The sequence below is a fragment of the Geotrypetes seraphini genome, chromosome 1, assembly GCF_902459505.1.
Source record: "Geotrypetes seraphini chromosome 1, aGeoSer1.1, whole genome shotgun sequence".
In the NCBI taxonomy this organism is placed as follows: domain Eukaryota; kingdom Metazoa; phylum Chordata; class Amphibia; order Gymnophiona; family Dermophiidae; genus Geotrypetes; species Geotrypetes seraphini.
The window spans coordinates 208,424,541-208,446,045 of NC_047084.1; the positions used below are offsets into that span (position 1 = coordinate 208,424,541).

Sequence of the window (21,505 nt, forward strand, 5' to 3'; positions counted from 1 at the left end):
TGCTTTTAACTTTGGCACACAGCTGCCGCTAAGCAGTAGTTTAGAAGCAGTTTCATCAGGCAGCCTCGGGGCCTTTGCTAGGCTGGCCTGCATTGCATCATCGAAGCGGGCCGGTCTAGCAAAGACCACGAGGCTGCCTGATGAAACCGTGGCTAAACTACTGCTAGCGGCAGCTGTGTGCCAAAGTTAAAATCACACAGTGAGCTGCCACTAGGCTACACAGGAGAGGTATTGCTGGACAGAGAAGGGAGAATTGCTGAACATGGGGAGCAGGGAAGGGGTAATGCTGGACAGGGGGGGAGGAGGGAAGGGAGAATGGGTAATGCTGGACAGGGGGGAGGTAAAAGGAAGGGAGAAGAGGTGCTGCTGGACCTGGCAGAAAGGGAGGGAAAGGAAACTGGGTAGCTCAACATCCTGCTTCCGTCCGCTGCTTCCATTGCTGTCCGCTTGCTGGTCCATATGAAGTGGCTTCTCCCTCCTTGCTGGTGTGGCTGCTGGTGTCTCCCCTCTGTTCTGCTTGCTGGTGTGGCTGCTGGTGTCTCCCCTCTGTTCTGCTTGCTGGTGTGGCTGCTGGTGTCTCCCCTCTGTCGGTGTGGCTGCTGGTGTCTCCCCTCTGTTCTGCTTGCTGGTGTGGCTGCTGGTGTCTCCCCTCTGTCGGTGTGGCTGCTGGTGTCTCCCCTCTGTACTGCTTGCTGGTGTGGCTGCTGGTGTCTCCTCTCTGTCGGTGTGGCTGCTGTGGTTGCCCTTCACAAAGGCGCTCTCGCTAAGATAAGCGCCTTTAACACGCGCCTTTGCACGCCTTTGTCCCCCTCCCCTTATAAGGGGGAACTCTGGATCCGAGCGCTGACGTCAGAGGGGTGGGCGGAGCTACCTCTTTCCACTGGCCCCTCTCACCTGCCCTTCTCCTTCTCCTCCTCCTCCTCCCCTCGCTCTGATATGCAGCTGCTGGTTTGCTGCTTTCACTCCTGTCGCCTCCCGAGTTCTGCCTGCTCCCTGCTCGTGGCCACGTTTCCTCTGCTGCAGTCCCGCTGCTCTTCTGATGTATGGGATTGTGGCAGAGGGAACGTGCTACACAGATCAACAGCAGCCTGCTTAGGATTGCTACAGCACCGGCGATCCTCTGCAGGCTTTTTGAAGGTGAGACCATGAGGGAAGGACAGGGGACTAAATTTGGCACCCCTGGTTTAAATCAAGGATTATCACAAGATGTATGCTTTGGACAATGAATTATACGCAATTTATTTGCACTATAAGAACTAACCTCCACCCTTTCAATAACTTCAGCTTGGGACTCACCTTCAAGTGTGCCTGCATATCCCCTGCTTGTCTCCGGAGAAAGCAAAAAGTTGCTTACCTGTAACAGATGTTCTCCGTAGGCAGCAGGGGAATGCAGCCACACTTGCCTACTCGCCGTCCCCTCAACTCTACATTATTTCCTGCTAGGGACACAACTGACAAGGTAGAGGGAGGGGCTCTAGGAGTAGGGTCCCCTTACACATGCCCAGTAAGCTCAAAGCTTACCATTAGCCAGGGGAGAGTACTGGCATTCAGGCTCAGTCAATGAACTTCACCTTCAGGTGTGGCTGCATTCCTCTGATGTCTACGGAGAACACATGTTAAAATGTTGCTTTCTACGAGGACAGCAGGCATATATTCTCACTTCCCACCCTTCTCCCCTAGGAGTTGTCTTAGTTTATATACTGTACTGATGGTCCTACACTCCTGGCAGAAGGCATCTGCTATGTGCAGCGGGGAAACTGCCTCAAAGATTTAAAGTGACAGTACACTTGGCAATATCATACTGAGCTCCATAGTGGACATCACTCACTTATGAGAATATATACCTGCTATCCTCAGAGAGCACCTGCTACAAGTAAATAACTTTGCTTTTCCTTATCACCTATAATGCTTCAAACTTGGCTACATTCAGGCTCATAACCACTTTTACCATTCTACCTAAACATATTTCCAAAGCTTCTACTTCCTGTTCATCCTGAGCAAAGAAGTATAGCATCTATATGTCGTCAATGAACAGATAGGTAAACCCTGCTTGCCCCACTAGTTCCCCAATAGCTCTCATGTAGATATTGGGGGGGAAAAAAAAGGGGGGGGGGGGCGCAAAATGGATTCTTTTGGAGCTCTCCATTCCAACTTCCAGAAATCAAATCTTGTAGTTTCCACCATCACCATCTATGGTTACATTACATAAGAACATAAGAATAGCTTTACTGGGTCAGCATGGATTCACAAAGGGAAGGTCTTATCAATCCAATCTGATAAGTTTCTTTGACTGGGTAACGAAACAACTGGGCAAGGGAGAGTCCCTGGATATTGTGTATTTGGACTTTAGTAAGGCTTTTGACAGTGTCCCACACCGTAGGTTATTGAATAAGATGAAAATGATGGGACTAGGAGAAACATTGATGGCATGGGTGAGTGACTGACTCAGTGGTAGACTTCAGAGGGTGGTGGTAAATGGTACCCCCTCAGAAACGTCAGAAATGACCAGTGGAGTGCTGCAGGGCTCGGTCGTGGGTCCGATACTGTTTAATATCTTTATACGAGACCTGCCTCCTGGACTTGAAGGTAAAATTACACTATTCGCCGATGACGCTAAGCTATAAGCTATGCAACGTGGTTGACAGCGCAACCGTGCCCGACACTATGAGGCAGGACCTACTTTTACTGGAACAATGGTCTAATACTTGGCAACTGTGTTTCAATGCCAAAAAGTGTAAGGTTATGCACCTTGGTAGCAGTAACCCCAGCAGAACATACATCCTGAATGGTGAAACCTTAACAAGAACTGTCACGGAACGAGACCTGGGTGTAATCATTAGCGAAGATATGAAGACTGCCACTCAAGTGGAGAAAGCTTCGGCCAAGGCTAGACCAATGCTGGGTTGCATCTGAAGGAGTTTTGTCAGCCGAAAGCCTGAAGTCATAATGCTGTTGTACAGGTCCATGGTGAGACCTCATATGGAGTACTGTATTCAGTTTTGGAGGCCGCATTATCAGAAGGATGTGAAGAGGATGGAGTCGGTTCAGCGAATAGCCAGTAAGATGATCTCAGGACTCAAGGATTTCTTCATCCAAATGAAGAACGTCTGAGCAGGTTACAGTTATATTCTCTCAAGGGGAGACATGATAGAGACGTTCAAATATCTTACAGGCCATACCAAGGTGGAGGAAGATATCCTTTTTCTTACGGGTCCTACGGCAACGAGGGCATCCGCTCAAACTCAAGGGGGGGTAGATTTAAGGGTAACATCAGGAAGTACTTCTTCACCGAAAGGGTGGTCGATCGTTGGAATGACTTTCCACATCAGGTAGTTGAGGCCAGCAACGTGCCAGATTTCAAGAAACGATGGGATAAACATGTGGGTTTACTCAAGGGATTTGCTTAGAGGGAGTGCTCTTAAGTGGAGGGTTCCTTTAAGGGGAGGGTTCTTTTAAGTGGGCAGACGTGTTGGGCCGACGGCCCTTTTCTGCCATCATACTGTTATGTTTCTATGTTTCTCTATGACCAATAGTCCATCTTCCCCAGTATCCTGTCTTCATGGTGGCCAATCCAGGTCTCAAGTACCTGGCAAAAAATCCAAATAGTAGCAACGTGCTATGCTACTGATCCAAGGCAAGCAGTGGCTTCCTCCATATTTATCTCAATAGCAGACTTTGGGCTTCTCCTCCAGGAATTTGTCCAAAACTTTTTTATAACCAGCTATGTTAATTGCTCTTACCATAAGAACAACCTACTGGCACAAACTGAAGGTCCATCAAGCCCAGCATCTTGTTTCTTCCTAGGCCTTTCCGCATAGGGTAGTCGTTCCATCCCTTTTATCACCCTTCTGTACCTTTTCTAATACCACTATGGCTTTTTTGAACATAAGCAATGCCTCCGCTAGGTCAGACCTTAGGTCCATCGTGCCCAGCAGTCCGCTCACGTGGCGGCCCAACAGGTCCAGGACCTGTATAGTAATCCTCTATCTATACCCCTCTATCCCCTTTTCCAGCAGGAAATTGTCCAATCCTTTCTTGAACCCCAGTACTGTACTCTGCCCTATTACGCTCTCTGGAAGCGCATTCCAGGTGTCCACCACACGTTGGGTAAAGAAGAACTTCCTAGCATTCGTTTTGAATCTGTCCCCTTTCAACTTTTCCGAATGCCCTCTTGTTCTTTTATTTTTCGAAAGTTTGAAGAATCTGTCCCTCTCTACTCTCTCTATGCCCTTCATGATCTTGTGAGTCTCTATCATATCCCCTCTAAGTCTCCTCTTCTCCAAGGAAAAGAGTTCCAGTTTTTCCAATCTCTCAGCGTATGAAAGGTTTTCCAAACCTTTTATCAGACGTGTCGCTCTCCTCTGAACTCTCTTGAGCAACGCCATATCCTTCTTAAGGTACGGCGACCAATATTGGGCGCAGTACTCAAGATGCGGACGCACCATCGCCCGGTACAGCGGCAGGATAACTTCTTTCGTTCTGGCTGTAATACCCTTCTTGATTATACCTAGAATTCTATTCGCTCTCTTAGTGGCCACTGCACACTGTGCCATCGGTTTCATTGTCATGTCCACCATTACCCCCAAGTCCCTTTCTTGGGTACTCTCATTCAATAACTTCCCTCCCATCATATAATTGTACCTTGGGTTTCTGCTTCCCACATGCAATACTTTACACTTCTCAACATTGAACTTCATCTGCCATCTCGTTGCCCATTCCCCTAGTTTGTCCAAGTCCCTTTGCAATTCTTCGCAGTTCTCCGAGCTCCACTAAATAGTTTGGTGTCATCCGCAAATTTTATTATCTCACACTTCGGCCCTGTTTCTAGATCATTTATGAATATATTAAATAGCAGCGGCCCAAGCACCGAGCCCTACAGAACACCACTCGTGACCTTCCTCCAGTCCAAGTAGTGGCCCTTCACCTTGACATACAGTGACCAGAACTGCACACAGTATTAAAGGTGCGGCCGTACCATAGAGCAAAACAAGGGCATTATAACATTTTCATCTTTGTTTTCCATTTCTTTCCTGATGATTCCTAACATTCTATTTGCTTACTTAGCTGCTGAGGGTTTCAACGTATCCTCTGTGATGATACCTAGATCCTTTTCCTGGGCAGTGACTCCTATCATGGAATCCTGCATCATGTAGCTATAGTTTGGGTTCCTCTTTCCTACGTGCATCACTTTGCATTTGCTCACATTAAATGTCATCTGTCATTTTGACACCCCAGTGTCCCAGTCTCACAAGGTCTTCTTGCAATTTTTCACAATCCTCTTGTGATTAAACAACTTTGAACAACTTTGTGTCATCAGCAAATTTAATTATCTCACTAGTTATTCCCACCTCTAGATCACTGACCATATCCTCTGGCAATGCGTTCCAAAGCTTAATTATTCTCTTGATTGAAAAAATATTTCCTATTGCTTTTAAAAGTTATCTCCCTGTAACTTCATAGTGTCCCCTAGTCTTTGTAATTTTTGATGGAGTTAAAAAAAAAAATCAATCCACTTGTACCTATTCTACACCATTAAGGATTTTGTAGACTTTAATCATATCTCCCCTCGGTTGTCTCTTTCCAAGCCCTAACCTCTTTTGTCTTTCCTGGGTTTTAGACAAGAGCAAGGAGGATCTTCACCAAAATTGTTCATTTATTATAGATAGAAACTTGTGGTCTGAAATGGGGAAAGTGGAAACCCTAGCTTTGTGGAAACCCTAGCTTTGTGTAAATTAAACTTTTATGGCTTCATAACCCAGTAAAGATGATTTCTGATTGAGCTAGAAGATGAAACGATTTGTAGGAAACTGAACACATTATCATATTAATGTATGATAATTGAAACTTTGCAATAACAAACCTTGATTAATTTGAGATCATAACAAATAGACATTACACTAGCATTATTGCTAATATGCAAAAAAATATAATTCATAGCACAAATAATCGTCAGCTCTTTTTGATTTTAAAAAATGAGTTCTTAGTGCTGTTTCCAGAAATTATTGCACAAGCTTCAGCATTGTACACTAGTCAGTATCAGTTATGATAGTGATAATTGTGAATAAGTATTTGCCATCATAATTCTTAATTGGTCAGTATACTCCATGATTGTAATGTAAATATCTTTATCATAATTGCACATGCTTTTCTGTTCTGTTAATACTGATTCCATTATTAATTTTAGGTAACTCCAGATGGGCCTGCTTGGTGTTGGTGGCTTCTAGCAGTCTTACCTGTAGACTGCCGATACCAGCTTTCAGTCCTCTCCATGATATCCCTACAAGAACGTCTAATTAAACTCCAACAAATACTGACATATTTTTCTAGAAACCAGTCCAAATGACTAATCGTGTGGAAATTCCTTAAAAGCTATCCTGTTTTACCTTTGATTATAGCTGAAGTTTTGCTACTTTTGTTCATCTAAGACTGACTTATGAAGTATATATTAAACTGAGGGGGAGGAAGATTCCTTCAATTTGCTGAATCAATGATAGTTAAACTTTCGCATATTACTTGCACAAAGGAAGAAAGAATCAATCCTACCACAATGTGAGAGAAACTGCATGTTTTGATGAGTTGCACTATATATAAAGGAAAACCTTGTTTTGTGAAACCTTTGTTACAAGAATAATTTTGTCACCAGACTTTGTTCAGTGCTATAAGTAGAGCAGGACTCGCTGAGATTGACTACCACATCCATTAATGCACTTAAACTTTTTGTACATGAAGAGTTTGCATTAGACAAGACTGTCCTGCACATATTTCAAAACAGGTATTGTTTAAAATGACAGTTTTTGCTTTCTTCCCCCCCCAACTCAGAGCCATACCTTGGTGTTGGAGGACATGCTGACCTAGACAGCAGAGATGTGAGAAGGAGACTAAGGGTTCCTTTTATCAAGCCACGCTAGCAGTTTAATGCGAGGAATACTGCACGCTAAATCGCCGGCCGCGCTAGCCGTTAACGCCTCCCTTGAGCAGGCAGTAGTTTTCAGGCCAGCGCGGGGGTTAACGCGTGATGAAAACTCATGCGCGTTAACCCCGCTAGCACGGCTTGATAAAAGGAGCCCTAAATACAAGGCAGATGCTGAGAACAGAAAATTAACATCTTAACACTGTACTCGTAGTGGTATTAAGGAGAAGTGCTTTAGCTTTGAATTGAGAGGAAATACTGAAAACCATTTCTGCGGGATACAAAAAATATCTTAACTACTTTGGAAGGATATAAATGGCATTGTTCTAAGGAGCAAAGTTGTATCTGGATTTTGAATTTTAATTACTTGCCTTTCCAAACCCATATCCAAGGCGACTTAAAATTCAAATACAGTTGTTAGGTAGACTAAATTACTACCTGGGACAATGTCTAAAGTTATGAGGAAAGGCAAGATTTGAATCCTGATATCCCTGTTTCTTAGCCTGCTGTACTAACCACTAAGCCACTCTACTCCCTTTCAACAGTGTATTTAACTTGAGTCTATAAAATGTTTTAAGCTGTGAAATGTGGTTTACAAAATCAAATTTCCTAGGAATAAATTGAAGACTTCATAAAGCAGACTGATCTAATTTGTTTTGTAATTCTCATGCTTGGCTGTCTTGGCTTTAGCACATGCTACTGATGGCAAGCCCACCCTTAATGACTTATGTGAAAATGTAAAAAGAGGTTTAAGTCTTTGAAATATTTTTTTATTAAAATACTTTAAGCTGGTACTATGCCTTTGGTTCTATGCCTTATGCATACCATTGATATTTTGAAGCAACGGTATGGTTTCCATTCATGCAGCAATAGATAGATAGATGACAGTTATCAACTGAATTGCATTTAATAAAAACTCTTATTGGTGTTTTGTAATAAAATAATTTGTAAAATATTTTTACAAGACTGTCTATGCTGGATATTTAATTTTGAATAAAAGTTCATAAAATGTTCTGTTGTAAATTCTTAGTGATATTGTAGGCATAGGTGCCAACATTTTAAAGTGATTGAGGATGCCAAACAAAACAAATTTCTTCTCCCTGGACACATTGAAGGAGCTTGCTCTAGTGTTGGAGGTGCTTGGCACCCATCATCATCAACAGCATTGCTCCTATGGTTGCAAGGTCCATCATAAAGGAAAGTTCCTTAACTAGAATCTAATATTTTCCCTTCAATCTTCTACTCTACTTTCAGCTAGTAAATAAATAAAACCTCTTTTCTTTTTCATTTTGGGAAGTTTGGTTCTCATCTTCTTGGTTCTCTGCTTAATTACTCTTTGCAAGTGCAGGAAAATTGTGTTAACTGTTTTCCAGCTTTACAGCAAGCTTCAGGTTTAAAATCTGGGCACTGCTTTAGTAAAAGCAGCTTGGGGACCTTAAATGTGGTGGTGGGGGGACAGTAAGCTTAAGGATTTGGCTTGCCAGTTAAACCATTTGAATAGTTGCCTTGAACCAGTGTCTAGCTACGAGGGGCCATTTCCTTGGACAAAGCCTTGATGGGAACACATGTGCTAGAAGCACAGGAACTCTTTAAGAGCCAAGTAATCCTGAACTGTATTTATTTATTTATTATATTTCTAACCCACGTATAACTAAACAATGTGGTTTTCAAAACCTTAAAACATTTTGAAATATTGAAAAGAGATCTCATAGGTCATGCCAATTTGTTCTACAGAATGGCTCCTGCAGCGAAGATCACAGAAGCTCTCATTTTCATAGTGCATGTATACAAAACCATCAATTGACAAACGTATCTTCCCTTCAGACCTCAGGCTGGTATTTGAACAACTAACAGATTTTGTAGAAACAACTAATGTTCTGCACCCAAATCAAACAGGTTTTAGGAAAAATTACTCTACTGAGTACTCATTGATTGGATTAACCACTAATATACTCTACCACTTAGATCACCACAATTCAGTAATTCTTTTCTCTTGATTTATCAGCAGCATTCGATACTATTGATCATGTACTACTTCTAGATAGATTGAAATCAATAGGAATTGATGGTCAAGTTCTCGATTGGTTTAACTCCTTCCTTTCCGATCGCTCATCTACGGTTATCTTTAAAGACACAGTCTCGAAACCTTATACTTCTAATTACGGTATTCCTCAAGGATCAATATTGTCACCACTTTCAATATTTTTCTCTCTCCACTACTCTGCCTATGTCAATCAATAGGCTTTACTACTTTCACTTATGCCGACGATGTTCAACTGCTTCATACACTAAATCCAGACAATAAAAATGAAATAATTGAAATAAATAGAAAACTAGGAGACATTAAACAATGGCTTAGTTCAAATATGTTAGCCTTAAACATACAAAAATCCAAAACACTATTTTTCCCTTGGAAAAAAGATATAAATCTAAATGTTCCGTTTATTCTAGACAACATAGAAACATAGAAAAAGCGGCAGAAAAGGGCTATAGCCCACCAAGTCTGCCCATTCCAAGTATCCTCCCCCCTGAGTTTACTCCCTTAAAGATCCCACGTGAGTATCCCATTTTCTCTTAAAATCCGTCACGCTGCTGGCCTTTATCACCTGGAGTGGGAGTCTGTTTCAATGATCCACAACTCTCTCGGTGAAGAAATACTTCCTGAAGTCGCCATGAAACTTCCCTCCCCTGATTTTTAGCGGATGCCCTCTGGTGGTTGAGGGTCCCATGAGCCGGAATATATCATCTTCTGACTCGATGTGCCCCGTGATATACTTATACGTTTCAATCATATCTCCCCGTTCCCTTCTTTCCTCAAGTGAGTACATCCGCAATTTCTCTAGTCTTTCTTCATACGTGAGATCCTTGAGCCCCAAGACCATCCTGGTGGCTGTTCGCTGTACCGACTCGATTCTCAGCACGTCCTTTCGGTAGTGAGGTCTCCAAAACTGAACGCAGTACTCTAAGTGAGGCCTCACCATGGCTCTGTACAACGGCATCATAACTTCAGGTCTCCTGCTGACGAAACCTCTGCGGATACACCCCATCATTTGTCTTGCTCTGGAGGAAGCCTTCTCCACTTGATTGGCAACCTTCATGTCCTCGCTAATGATCACTCCTAGATCGTGTTCCGCTGTGGTCCTAACCAAGGTTTCACCATTTAGTACATAAGTTCTACGCGGGTTTCTCTTTCCCAGGTGCATTACCTTGCATTTTTTAGCATTGAAGCCAAGCTGCCAAGTAGTAGACCATTGTTCCAGCAGCAGTAGATCGTGTGTCATATTATCAGGTAATAAGCTTCTACCTACTATGTTGCAAAGTTTGGCGTCGTCGGCGAACAGCGATACCTTTCCCTTAAGTCCTTGCGTCATATCTCTTATGAATAAGTTGAATAGAATCGGACCCAGGACCGAGCCCTGCGGCACTCCACTTATCACGTCCGATGCTTCAGATGGGGTACCGTTCACCACTACCCTTTGATGTCTGCCGCTCAGCCAATCCCCAACCCATGTAGTTAGAGTGTCTCCTAATCCTATCGATTTTAGCTTGTTCAGTAATCTTCGATGAGGGACGCTATCAAATGCTTTACTGAAGTCCAAATACACTACGTCCAGTGACTCTCCAGCATCCAGTTGTCTAGTAACCCAGTCAAAAAAGCTAATCAGATTAGATTGGCAGGATCTACCCTGGGTGAACCCGTGTTGGTGTGGATCACGCAGTTTTTCTTCGTCTAGGATTGTGTCAATATTCTGTTTGATCAGTGTTTCCATGAGTGGTTTTGATGCTTTCCTTAGTGTATAACGCTACTCCTCCTCCCAATTTACCCACTCGGTCGCAACGAAGTAGGTTGTACCCTGGTATAACCATATCCCACCCATGCGATTCCGTGAACCAGGTTTCGGATATCGCTATCACGTCAAGATCGGCATTTGTTATCTCAGTCTCTAATTCTAGAATTTTATTTCCCAAGCTGTGTGCATTAACATACATAGCCCTCCATATCTGTGAAGAGATTCCCTTGTGAGTTAGTGTGGCTCCTAAATTATCAGTGATCTTTCTCCCTGAAATGTTGTGGGTATCCTTGGTACTTACCTTAGACTTTGTAGTGTGAATGCCACTTGCCTCCTCAGGGTGGTTTCTTACTGCTCTGGGATATAAGTATGTACCCTCCCCCAACTTACCTAGTTTAAAGCCCTATGGAGTAGGCGGGCTAATCGATGTCCAAATACGTTTCTACCTCTTCTGGTCAGGTGGAGTCCGTCTGGTCCCTGCAGTCCCTGGAGCGTCACGCCGTGGTTCAGGAATCTGAAGTTCATTTCTATGCACCAATCGCGGAGCCATTCGTTAGTCCGTTGAATACGCTCTTCTCTAGCTCTGCCTCTGTTTCTCACTGGAAGAATTGACGAGAAGACCACCTGCGCTCCTATCTGCTTCAGCTTCTTTCCCAGCGCTCCAAAATCTCTGGGGATGTTCTCTGTGTCGTTCCTAGCAGTGTCGTTTGTGCCTACATGGATGAGAAACATGGGAAAATGATCGTTAGGTTTTAGAATATTGTCTAGGCTAGCGGTAATATCCTGGATCCTGGCTCCAGGGAGACAGCAGACCTCTCTCTCCTGCAAATTAGGCCTGCAAATTGGTCCCTCGGTGCCCCTTAGCATGGAGTCACCAATGACTACCACTCTTCGTTCCTTCCGAGGGGGTCGGTCTGCATGCTCTGGTTTTGACGTTGTGGGCTTGGTATCCTCATGAGCCTCTTCCGCTGTTTCCTCGGTGGTTCCATCCTGTAGTATCTGAAATCTGTTTCTGAGAGTTAGCTGTGGTATAGATGAACGGCTATCCTGGTGAAGAGAAAAAGAAAAAGAAGAGGGTGAGAATGAGGTGGGTTTATTTCGCTTGCCCGTAGAGGAGGTTACTAGTTGCCAGGGACCAGCATCTCCAATCATCTCCTGTACTCCAATCATTGTGTTCAGTGCTGTGGGTTTGGGTGTGTCTAGGATGGACCTGTCGTGGGTTCTCTCAGTGATGTGTGACAGTTCCAGGATGGCGTCGTCGATGAAGGCCTCGTCATTCCTTATGCTTCTTAGGCGTTGTACCTCCTCCCGTTCAATTAAATTCAGTAAGATCCCTAAAAATATTAGGTATTACTACAGATGATAGGTTATCTTTCCATGAACACATTACTAATACTGTCAGAACATGTTTTTACAGGTTGCGTATGATCCGCTCAATTGCCAAATTTTTAGAGCCAAATTCACTAAACATATTGATTCATTCGTTAATTATTTCAAAGCTTGATTATTGTAACTCTTTATTAATAAATGTCACCCAAAAAGAGAAAAATTTCAAAATACTGCCATCAAATTAATACACAACCGCAAAAAATTTGACCATGTTATACCGCTCTTGATTGAGTCACATTGGCTTCCTGTTGCCCATCGTATTACTTTTAAAATTTTACTTTTAGTTTTTAAAACATTGTCTACAAATGAACCCCAATTCATTAATAGATTACTTATCCCACATAGTACATCACGTTCTTTAAGATCTACCAATCAAAAACTCCTAACAGTTCCATCACTAAAAGTTATTGGAACACGTCGTCCTGATATTTTTTCTGTAATAGCCCCACAATTATGGAACAGCTTGCCCCAGTATCTAAGAGAAGAAAATGATCTGAAACAGTTTAAAGGCAGTTAGAAGAGTTTCCTTTTTAAAGATGCGTTTAATTTATAAGCTTAATTAACGATTATTATCAAATTTTTCCTTTTTTATCTTTTTATTTCCCCGATATCTCCCCTATCTGTTGTTTTTACCATTTATGTTCTCTTTTATATATACGATTGTAGTTCCACCCTTTCTTCCCCCGTGTATCTGTTAGTTTGTATGACATTATTTATTATTTTGTATGATAGTGTGTCAAACTTATGTATCCTTTTATAATTAATCTGATGTACCTATTTTTTTTTATCTGTAAATCGCTTAGCAAATTAAATTAAGCGATTCAATAAGTCAAAAATAAACTTGAAACTTGAACACTCTAGAAGGCTTGTAAAGTGACAGCACTTGTGTTAAATACCAAAAAATCCGAAAATAGATAACCTTGAAAATCAACACGAAGACTTTGTAGATAATTTGAGATTTCACTGGCAGCCAATGAAGTTCCTTTACCCATGGTGTTACATGCTCAAATTTAGACCCTCCTTAGATCATACGCGCTGCAGCATTTTGGATTACTTGCAACGCCCTACATAGAGAAGAAGAAATTCCCAAGTAAAGTGCGTTGCAGTAACCCAGTTGTTGAATAATAACAGTCTGTACCATCAGCCGCACGTCCCACTTTTGACAGCATTTCTTTGAATTTACTCAATGAATGCATCTGGAAAAATGACAATTTAATCACTGCCATTACTTGATCTCTCATATTTAATGTTGAGTCTAACCAGACTCCCAAAACTTTCACCTGTCTTCGTACTGTGAATTCAATAACATTTGCCTCAATGCTTTGAGGCCATGAGGGATCTTCTTTCTTACGAATTAACATCACATCTGTTTTATTAATATTCAACCTCAATATGTGATTTACTATCCAGTCATCCACTGCTTTCAAGCAGTCAGAAAGTTTTATATTCAATTCTTTTCTCCAATCATTCATTGGGAAAAAATTTAATATCTCCAATTTTGCTTTAAGCATATAATCTAATACTTTCCCTTTACTTTCAATCTTCTACTTCAGCTAGTTAAAAAAAAAAAAAAATCCCTTTCCTTTACATTTTGGGAAGTTTGGTTCTCATCTGCTTGGTTCACTGCTGAATTAAGGACTTATAATCCCATCCATCCCTGGGTTTGCTACTGAAATATAGACAACCCAATAGTCAAGAATGCTTATCAGTCAATTCCCATACCAACCAATCAGGATGACTTTTATTCATTGCAATCACTGTGGTGCTTTAGTTCCAAGGCATACCATCTGGAGACTTAGGGCTTTCCCCATTTGTCTTCAGCTTTTTAGTATTAAGAAGGAGCTCTGTAAACTTAAGCAGAAATTGGATGTAATCAAATTAGCTTCCATCACTCTACAGAATCATACCAATTTACCACCACCACCACCACCACCACCACTGCCTCAAAGAATAAAGCAATTCTCAACCAAGTCACCTCCCCACCACCCCTTCAAGCTGCCCACTCTGCCAACCTCCCTTCAATCTGCCACCTTGTCCTCCTTTTCTAAATCACTAAAGAGGAAACTGCTCACCTTCTCTCCCTTCTCTAAACCCACCACCTTTTCCTCTGATCTGATTCCCACCCGCCTACTCTGAGCTGTCACTCCCACTGTCACATCTTCAATCTAACACGCTCCACTGCAATAGTTCCTGATGTCTTCAAACATGCCGTAATTACGCCTTTCTTCAAAAAATCCCTCACTAGACCCTACATCCCCTTCCAGGCCAAGCTAATCAAACATGCTGTTCATTGGCCTTTGCCTAAACTTCCTTTCTTCTCAAGACATTCTTGCCCCGCTTCAATCGAACTTTTGCCCTTGCTAAAGTTTCTAACGACGTGTTCCTGGCCAGATCTAAAGGCCTCTACTCTATCCTCATCCTTTTCGCTCTGCCTGCTGATATTGTTGATCACTACCTATTCCTTGATATACTGTTCTTGCTGGGATTCCAGGGTTCTGTTTTCACCCGATTGTCTTCCTGTCTCTCCCTTCGCACTTTTGGTGTATGTAATGGTGTATCCTCCTCTGCTGTATCTCACTGTCTATTGGTGTACCTCAAGACTGTCTTGGGTCCTTTCCTCTTTTCCATATTTTTATTTATTTATTTAAAAATTTATAGCCCACATATCCTCTAATTCTAGGTGGGTAACAATAAAATATGCATAATAAAATAACATGATTAATGTCAACTATTTATATAACCTTTATTGTTATGTAAAGACTACTGCAATAAGAATTACTAAAATCCCATGATCAGAAAGTGCATTAAAATTAAAACAACATTTTAGGAAAGGAACACTTCAAAAAGCCTAGTTTTTAACATGTTCCTAAACTGCAGAATCTGACAGATTTCTCATTTCCATGGGCAACTTGTTCCAATAGAATGCACCTTGTATCATAAACATAGCCCTCCATTGCCCCAAGAATCTCTCTCAGTACACTGATCTCCTCCAATAGTTTTCAATATCACCTCAAAGCTGATGACTCCTAGATATACCTCTCCACACCAGAATTCAGGCCTGAATCTCAGCCTGCCTGGCTGACATTGCTGCTTGGATGTTTCACCACCATGTGAAACTGAATATGGCTAAAACCAAACTCCTTGTCTTTCTGTCTAAACCCACTTCCCCCCTCCCACCATTCTCTATTTCTGTGGATAACACTCTTTCTCCTTCTCTTGTCAGCTCACAACCTCAGGGTAATCTTGGACTCCTCTCTCTTCTTCTCCACTTACATCCAACAAACTGCTAAAACCTGTCACTTCCTCTATAACTGGGGGCCCACCAGGTACTATTTTGTGGCCTGTGGTCTGTACTAGTGCGGCCCACTCTTTACAGCATCCTTCGGCTTCCCCCTGGCCTCCCGCTCTTACCTTCAGATAATTACTGCAGCCTGCAGAGAGGATTGCCGGTGCTGTAGTGATCCTTGCAGGCTGCCATCGTCCTTAAGAGCATGTTCCCTCTGCCATGATCCTGCCCCCGAGGTCAGAGGAGGGGGTGGAATCGCGGCAGAGGGAACATGCTGCGGAGGCCGATGGCAGCCTGCAAGGAACGCTATAGCACTGGCAATCCTCTCTGTAGGCTGCAGTAATTAGCTGAAACTAAGACCGGGAGGCCAGGGGGGAAGCTGGAGGACGCTGCAAAGAAGGGGGGGAACATGCAGGCCTTCCGGGGTGGGGGGGGGGGTAGATTTCTAAACTATAAAGAGTTACATCATGCAAAATTGCCATTTCTTTAATAAGACATTAACTATTTTTTCTGCAGCCCTCCAACTACCTACAAAATGTGGCCCTGCAAAGGATTTGCGTTTGAGACCACTGCTCTATAATACCAAAATCTGACCTCTGAGCACACTATCAAAACCCTTATCCATGCTCTCATCACCTCTTGCTTAGACTACTGCAATGTATTTCTCTCAGATCATATAATCTGCTCAATCATCTCTCTCCCCTTTAATCCATTAAAAATACTGCTGTATGACTCGCATTCTGTGAGAACCACCATGTTACCATTACCCCTCTCAATCACTTCATTAGCTCCCCATCCATTTCCAAGTACAGTTCAAACTCCTCTTACTAACTTACAAGTGCATTCACTATGTAGCTCCTCAATATCTTTCCTCACTTCTATGCTCCCCCCCATGAACTTCGTTCATCTGGTAAGTCCCTCTTATCTGTACCCTTCTCATCTACCGCCAACTCCAGATTCCATCTCTTCTTTCTTGCTACATCATATGCCTAGAACAGGCTGCCAGAGTCAATATGTCATGTTCCGTCTCTAGCAGAATTCAAATCCAAGCTAAAAGCCCACTTTTTTTGAAGCTGCTGTCAACTCTTAACTCCCACTCACCGGCAGATACCTATTTCCATCATATTATTCCTTCTGCTAGAAACTCTCCAACCCTGAGATATCCTGTCTGTCCAAATTAGATTGTAAGCTCTTCTGAATAGGGACCATCTATTGACTTGACATGTTAAATGTACAGCACCGTGTATGTCTTTCAGCACTATCGAAATGATAAATAGTAATAGTAAATGGATCACAGTAGGGTCTGGTTTACGGCAACAAAGAAACATCCACCCTCACAATTGCACCTACAGAATTATTTTGCTCCATTAGAGCATTGCAGTGCTCAAGAAAGAATTGAGATATAACCGGAACCACTAAAGGTAACTCATGAAGAAAAGCATCCCCCAAGAAAAAAATAAAGCTCAAACCAGAAAATTATTTTTAAGGGATGTCTTCATCAGAGGCATTAACCTTGGAACATAAGTCAAGGAGCCTAAAATAGTGAAGTGTCTCCCAGGATCCTCAGCTACCAAGAGTACCAAACTATTATTTATAATTAGGGAAGAAACTAAGAATTCTAAAGCTGATGTTATCTACTTGGGAACACATGACCTAGCCAGCAATACCCCACTTGTGTCGCAGAAAGCTTTTTGTGAGATGGGGAGGGATTAACAGGAGATATAATCTCTTTTGAGACGCTTCCTGGATGATGTTTTCTTCTTATGGAATGGCACTGTACAGGAATTGGAGGGATTCGTACAGTGGATTAATACCAAAAACCTGAGTTTATAGTTTACAGCTACATATAGTAAAGATAGAATTGAATTTTTAGATATCCTGATCAGTAAATCTGGGAACCAAATGGACACCACTCTACAGAAAACCGGTTGCCCATAATACCCTCCTACATTTTTCCAGTTTTCATCCATACAAATTATATAATCTGCCTATTAGTCAGTTTCTGAGAGCTCGAAGAGTATGTTCTACAATTAAGGAGTTTAAGACAGTGGCAGGTGAAATGCAGGAATGCTTCTGAGCAAGGAGATATCCTGATAAAGCTATTCGAAGAGCATACATATGGGCCAGATATGCATGTGAACTGTTGTTAGAAGAGAAGTCTTCCTCCTGTCATCCTATGCTGGATGAAGAAAGACTGATATGTGTTTTACCATATTCAGATGCCACTAAATTGGTTATTTCTCTTATTAAATATCATTGGCATATTTTACAGTCATTGAGGAGGTTCAGTGAGCCCCATGTTTTTGCTTTCACCAAAGGGAGGTCTATAGGACAGGTCCTGGAACAACGGAGAAGGGAGGGGGATGCAAATGGAGAGCATTTAAAATGTCAGCATTGTCAGTTGTGAGACATAACTATAAAGGGACCTCAATGACAAGACCCCCAAACAAAACGGATCATTAAATATGACTAATTGTAGAATAAGTAGGGTTATATATGTGATCATTTGCCCTTGTTCATTGGGGTATGTTGGCCTTACTAAAAGACCCATTCAGATACGATTTAATGAACATAAATCTCGTATCAACACAGGGGCTCTTCAAGCTCCTTTAGTCCAACACTGGGTTCAATACCAACATACAGTAGAACAGTTACAATGGAGAATAATAGAGCATTTACAAGAAGGGAGGGAGGATGGTAACTGGGAAGAAAAACTTAACTTTATAGAACAAAGATGGATCTACCAGCTTAATACGGCCCTTCTGGATTAAATTTGGAACTTGAATGGACTACATTGATATGAATGGTTTCAGCCGGATGGGCCTCAGGTTACAATAACTTGGGTCTTTAATATCATGGGGTAAGCTTTTATGGTGAGGAAATTGTACATAAAGCCTGACACAATGAATTTGTATGAATGCTAGGTGGAACTTCTGAGGATCTATAAACCTTGTACTATTTACTGTGAAGAGAGTTAGAGAATATACACCTTTCCAATCAGAAAATTTAACTAGAACTGTTGTGCTGTTTGGTCAATTGATTATATACAATGGCACTTGAAGATACTGAATTCATGAGCTATTCAAATTCCTTTTTCTGGAGCCATATGGTAACCCTACCCATACTGAAACAGACCGAAGGTCCATCAAGCCCAGTATCCTGTTATCAACAGTGGCCAACCCAGGTCACAAGTCCTTGGCAAGATCCCAGTATGTTTCCGCCCATCCTGTGTGTACAGAAAAACATGTCTCCCTATCTATCTATCTTTTTAATTTAGAAAGCCGTACGTCTGGTAGCGCTATAGAAATAATTAATAGGAAGGCCGAACACACTTGCGCCAACGAGAAGCTAGCAGCGCCTGTACCAATGAGGTTAGGGGGGTCTCAGGAGGAGGACGGAGAGACAGGAAGCTGGACTACACCAACGACAGCACAGGGTACAGGACGGGTAATGATGGTGACAGTCGGGTCGAGCCAGCCCAGCTTGGCAGTACCGCAGGGAGGGGTAAAAACCGTCTTCACTTCAGCTGCGATCGATGACTCCCCCCTCCTCCAGCCGGCGCACATGGACACGCCCGGGGGCGTTGCAGAGGTGGGGCCAGTCCGGCGGAAGTGTTGGCGTAAGTGCCGCACGTGTGCTAGGGCAGCATGGAGCTGGAGGAGTTGGGCATCCGAGAGGAGTGCGGGCTCTTCGGTTGCATCACGTCTGGAGAGTGGCCTACGCAGCTGGATGTGCCGCATGTCATTACCCTGGGGCTAGTGGGGCTGCAGCATAGGTAAGGGCTGGATTCGGGACCCGGGCCCTGTTTATTTCTTTCTGCATGCATCAGGAGACTGTGCAATCTCTGAAGAAACGAGCACCGCATGAGAGATGCTCAGATACTGACATGAATGTGAGCCTCTTTCGGGTTGCAAGTTCTTGTTACCACGCTTTACATTACAGTGGCCGTGGTCTATTTGCTGCTTTGCCACGCTGTCATAGCAGTTTGTACGGAGGTCTGGAAAATTGGGAGATCAAGAAGTAATTCTTATCGCTTCATAGTGGAAATTATTTCTCAGATATCTAATCTGTTGCTGGGAGAAATCAGATTTATTTTATACTGTATGTGTGTTTTGCAGTTTTATAGTGCTAATTGATCTGTAGCGATTAGGAGCATTTGGTGGGCAGCAGAGGGGTTAACTTGGTCTCGGTGATGGAGTTCTTATTATTTCTAAGTAGATTAGCTAGCTTTAGATCAGTGTATCTCAAACTGTGTGCCACTGGTACACTGGGGAGGAGGAGAGGCACCGGTGCCAGCTTACTGCCTACAGGACGTGCCACGAGAGGCAATCAGTGGGTGCCAACACTTATCCTTCTCTCTGACCCTCTTCCCTTTTGGCACCCCCCACTGGCGTCTCAGGGCCCGCCTGGAGTGCCTTCACACACACGCAGATATTGACATGATGATTTCACGCATGTATGTGATGTCATCACAGCAATATCCGCGCACTTCCAGGTGCCTCGAGCCACGGCCACTATCTTTAGTGTGCTGTGACTCGAGAAAGTTGGCGGGAGACTGCTTTAGATTCAAAGATACTACTACTGCGCGTTTAAGTAACGTGTATAACCCAGTGGCGATTTTTGTTGAGCAATGCACATTTTGTGGATCATCACTTTTTAAGATATTTTGCTCCCCAAACGTACCAAGCAGGAAAATAATGTTGTGTTTATTCCCCCTTTCCTGTTTTATCTCTTGGGAAAACAGTAAAAAAGTATGGAAGATGGAGAGGAATTTTGCATATTTAAACTGTACTATTTTAAATTACAAAATTCATCTAAGATGGCTTTTAAATTGCTCCTATTCATAAATATTTGCAAATGCCATGATGATCTACTGTTCAGAATCCACAGTATTTGGTGATGAGAGGACATAGATCGTGATCAGTGTGGTATTAGAGAAGGTCGTTTAAATGATTTTGTTTTCTATTTTTGGATTTGTTATGCGTTTTTGTTTGTTGCTCAAGGTGCATTACCTTCAGGTATAGTAGATCTCTGTTCAGAGAGGCAGGGCAGGATTAATTCGTCGAGGGCCCCTAGGCACACAAGTACACTGGGCCCCCTGCCCCACCCCACCCCACCCCACCATGCGCCCAGGCGGAAACAGGACGCTGCATCAGAGGGAAGCTTTGGGCAAGCAGCACTGCTTGCACAAGTACAATTCCTGTTGCTTTTCTTACCCACGTTGCTTGCTTGTCTTATTTTCCGTCGATGGGGGGAGGCCACGTTGCCCATGGGGGGGCCCGCATTGCCAATCGATGCTGGAGGGGCCTATCGCCGTTTGGAAAAAACCAATGTTGATGCCCCCTTCATTGGATCCCCCCTGACCATTTTGGGCCCTAGGCACGTGCCTACATGGCCTATTGTCTAATCCTGCCCTGCAGAGAGGGCTTACAATTAGAGAATGACACGGTGACAAAATTCATCACCGTTCCCGTCCCCGCGGATAACCGCGGGAAACCATCTTCATGTCATTCTTTAAGGAGAGAGGGAAGAATCAGAGTATAATTGGACACAACCACTGAACCTCAAGCTTTGCTTTGAAGAATGCTGGTATAGAAGAACTGAGGTTGAAATAGACACTAGAAAATGACAAGGGATTATTTCCCGCGGTTATCCGCGGAGACGGGAACAGTGATGAATTTTGTCACTGTGTCATTCTCTACTTACAATCTAAAAGCCCTATTTAGTAAACATTTTTCCTGTTTAAATGGGACAAAATCTTTAGTATATAGACTCGGTTTCCTTAGGTGGAAAATAAGGCTCATGTGACTTACTCACAGTTACAGAAGATATCAGTGGTGTTTGAACTCAGACTACTCTGGTTCTAGTTCTTCTGACACCCCCTCCCCCTCCCCCCCCCCACTCTAATCCCTTGGTTATTCCTCTATTCTGTTTCTGCTTAGTTGTAAGCTGCTACAGTTACTTGCACAGAAGCATAATTAATGTGTTCCTATGAGTTATACAGTATTGACTTGCTTCTCCCTTGAACCAGGTCATGCCGCCTCTTTGCTGTGTTCTCGATCCAATTTTTTTCTGCTAATGCATGATTACTATAGTTCTGTATTAGGGATTTAAGTGTGTTCTATCTAT

At 42.9% G+C, this 21,505-nt stretch overlaps 2 protein-coding genes across 2 annotated transcripts in view; both read left to right on the forward strand.

Annotated features, from left to right (window-relative positions):
• The window catches only part of LONRF1 (LON peptidase N-terminal domain and ring finger 1), a 95,447-nt gene extending 87,524 nt beyond the window's left edge, over positions 1-7,923 (forward strand). The window contains exon 12 of the mRNA XM_033944515.1: positions 6,185-7,923. Within this exon, the coding sequence (XP_033800406.1) occupies positions 6,185-6,343 (159 nt within the window). The 3' untranslated portion in view covers positions 6,344-7,923. The remainder of the gene's footprint in view (positions 1-6,184) is intronic.
• An 11,042-nt stretch (positions 7,924-18,965) lies between these two features.
• PPAT (phosphoribosyl pyrophosphate amidotransferase) overlaps positions 18,966-21,505 on the forward strand; it is a 68,339-nt gene continuing 65,799 nt past the window's right edge. The window contains exon 1 of the mRNA XM_033944528.1: positions 18,966-19,151. Coding sequence (XP_033800419.1) covers positions 19,024-19,151 — 128 coding nt within the window. The 5' untranslated portion in view covers positions 18,966-19,023. The remainder of the gene's footprint in view (positions 19,152-21,505) is intronic.